Raw genomic sequence first — 385 nt, 5'->3', positions numbered from 1 at the left:
CCTGCGGCCCATCGCCTGCACCTCCACTTCGAGAAGGTCTCGTTGGCTGAGGATGATGACAGGTTTGAGTCTGGGGTGGGGTGGGGGCACCCTTGGGGAGCCCTCCACCAAGTCGAGGGCCATGCTTAAGGATGGGTGCCATTGGCCATGGCATGGATGGGCACTATTAGCCATATCCAAAGATGGGTGCCATTGGACATGCCCGTGGACTGGTACTGTTGGCCATATCCAAGGATAGGTGCCATTGACCAGGCCCAGGGGTAGGTATTATTGGCCGTGCCTGTGGATGGTTGCCACTGGCCATGGTCAAGGATAGATGCTGTTGGGCATGTTCAAGGAAGATACCACTGGCCAGGCCCAACGATGGGTGGCATTCATCATGCAA

At 57.1% G+C, this 385-nt stretch overlaps 1 protein-coding gene across 1 annotated transcript in view; it reads left to right on the top strand.

Annotated features, from left to right (window-relative positions):
- SEZ6 (seizure related 6 homolog (mouse)) overlaps positions 1-385 on the top strand; it is a 16493-nt gene that overhangs the window by 10432 nt on the left and 5676 nt on the right. The window contains exon 8 of the mRNA XM_009997787.1: positions 2-62. Coding sequence (XP_009996089.1) covers positions 2-62 — 61 coding nt within the window. The remainder of the gene's footprint in view (position 1; positions 63-385) is intronic.

This window comes from Chaetura pelagica, unplaced genomic scaffold (genome assembly GCF_000747805.2).
Source record: "Chaetura pelagica isolate M959 unplaced genomic scaffold, ChaPel_1.0 scaffold835, whole genome shotgun sequence".
In the NCBI taxonomy this organism is placed as follows: Eukaryota; Metazoa; Chordata; class Aves; order Apodiformes; family Apodidae; genus Chaetura; species Chaetura pelagica.
Note: the sequence above shows the minus strand (reverse complement) of the source record. Positions and strands in the feature narration are given on the sequence as shown.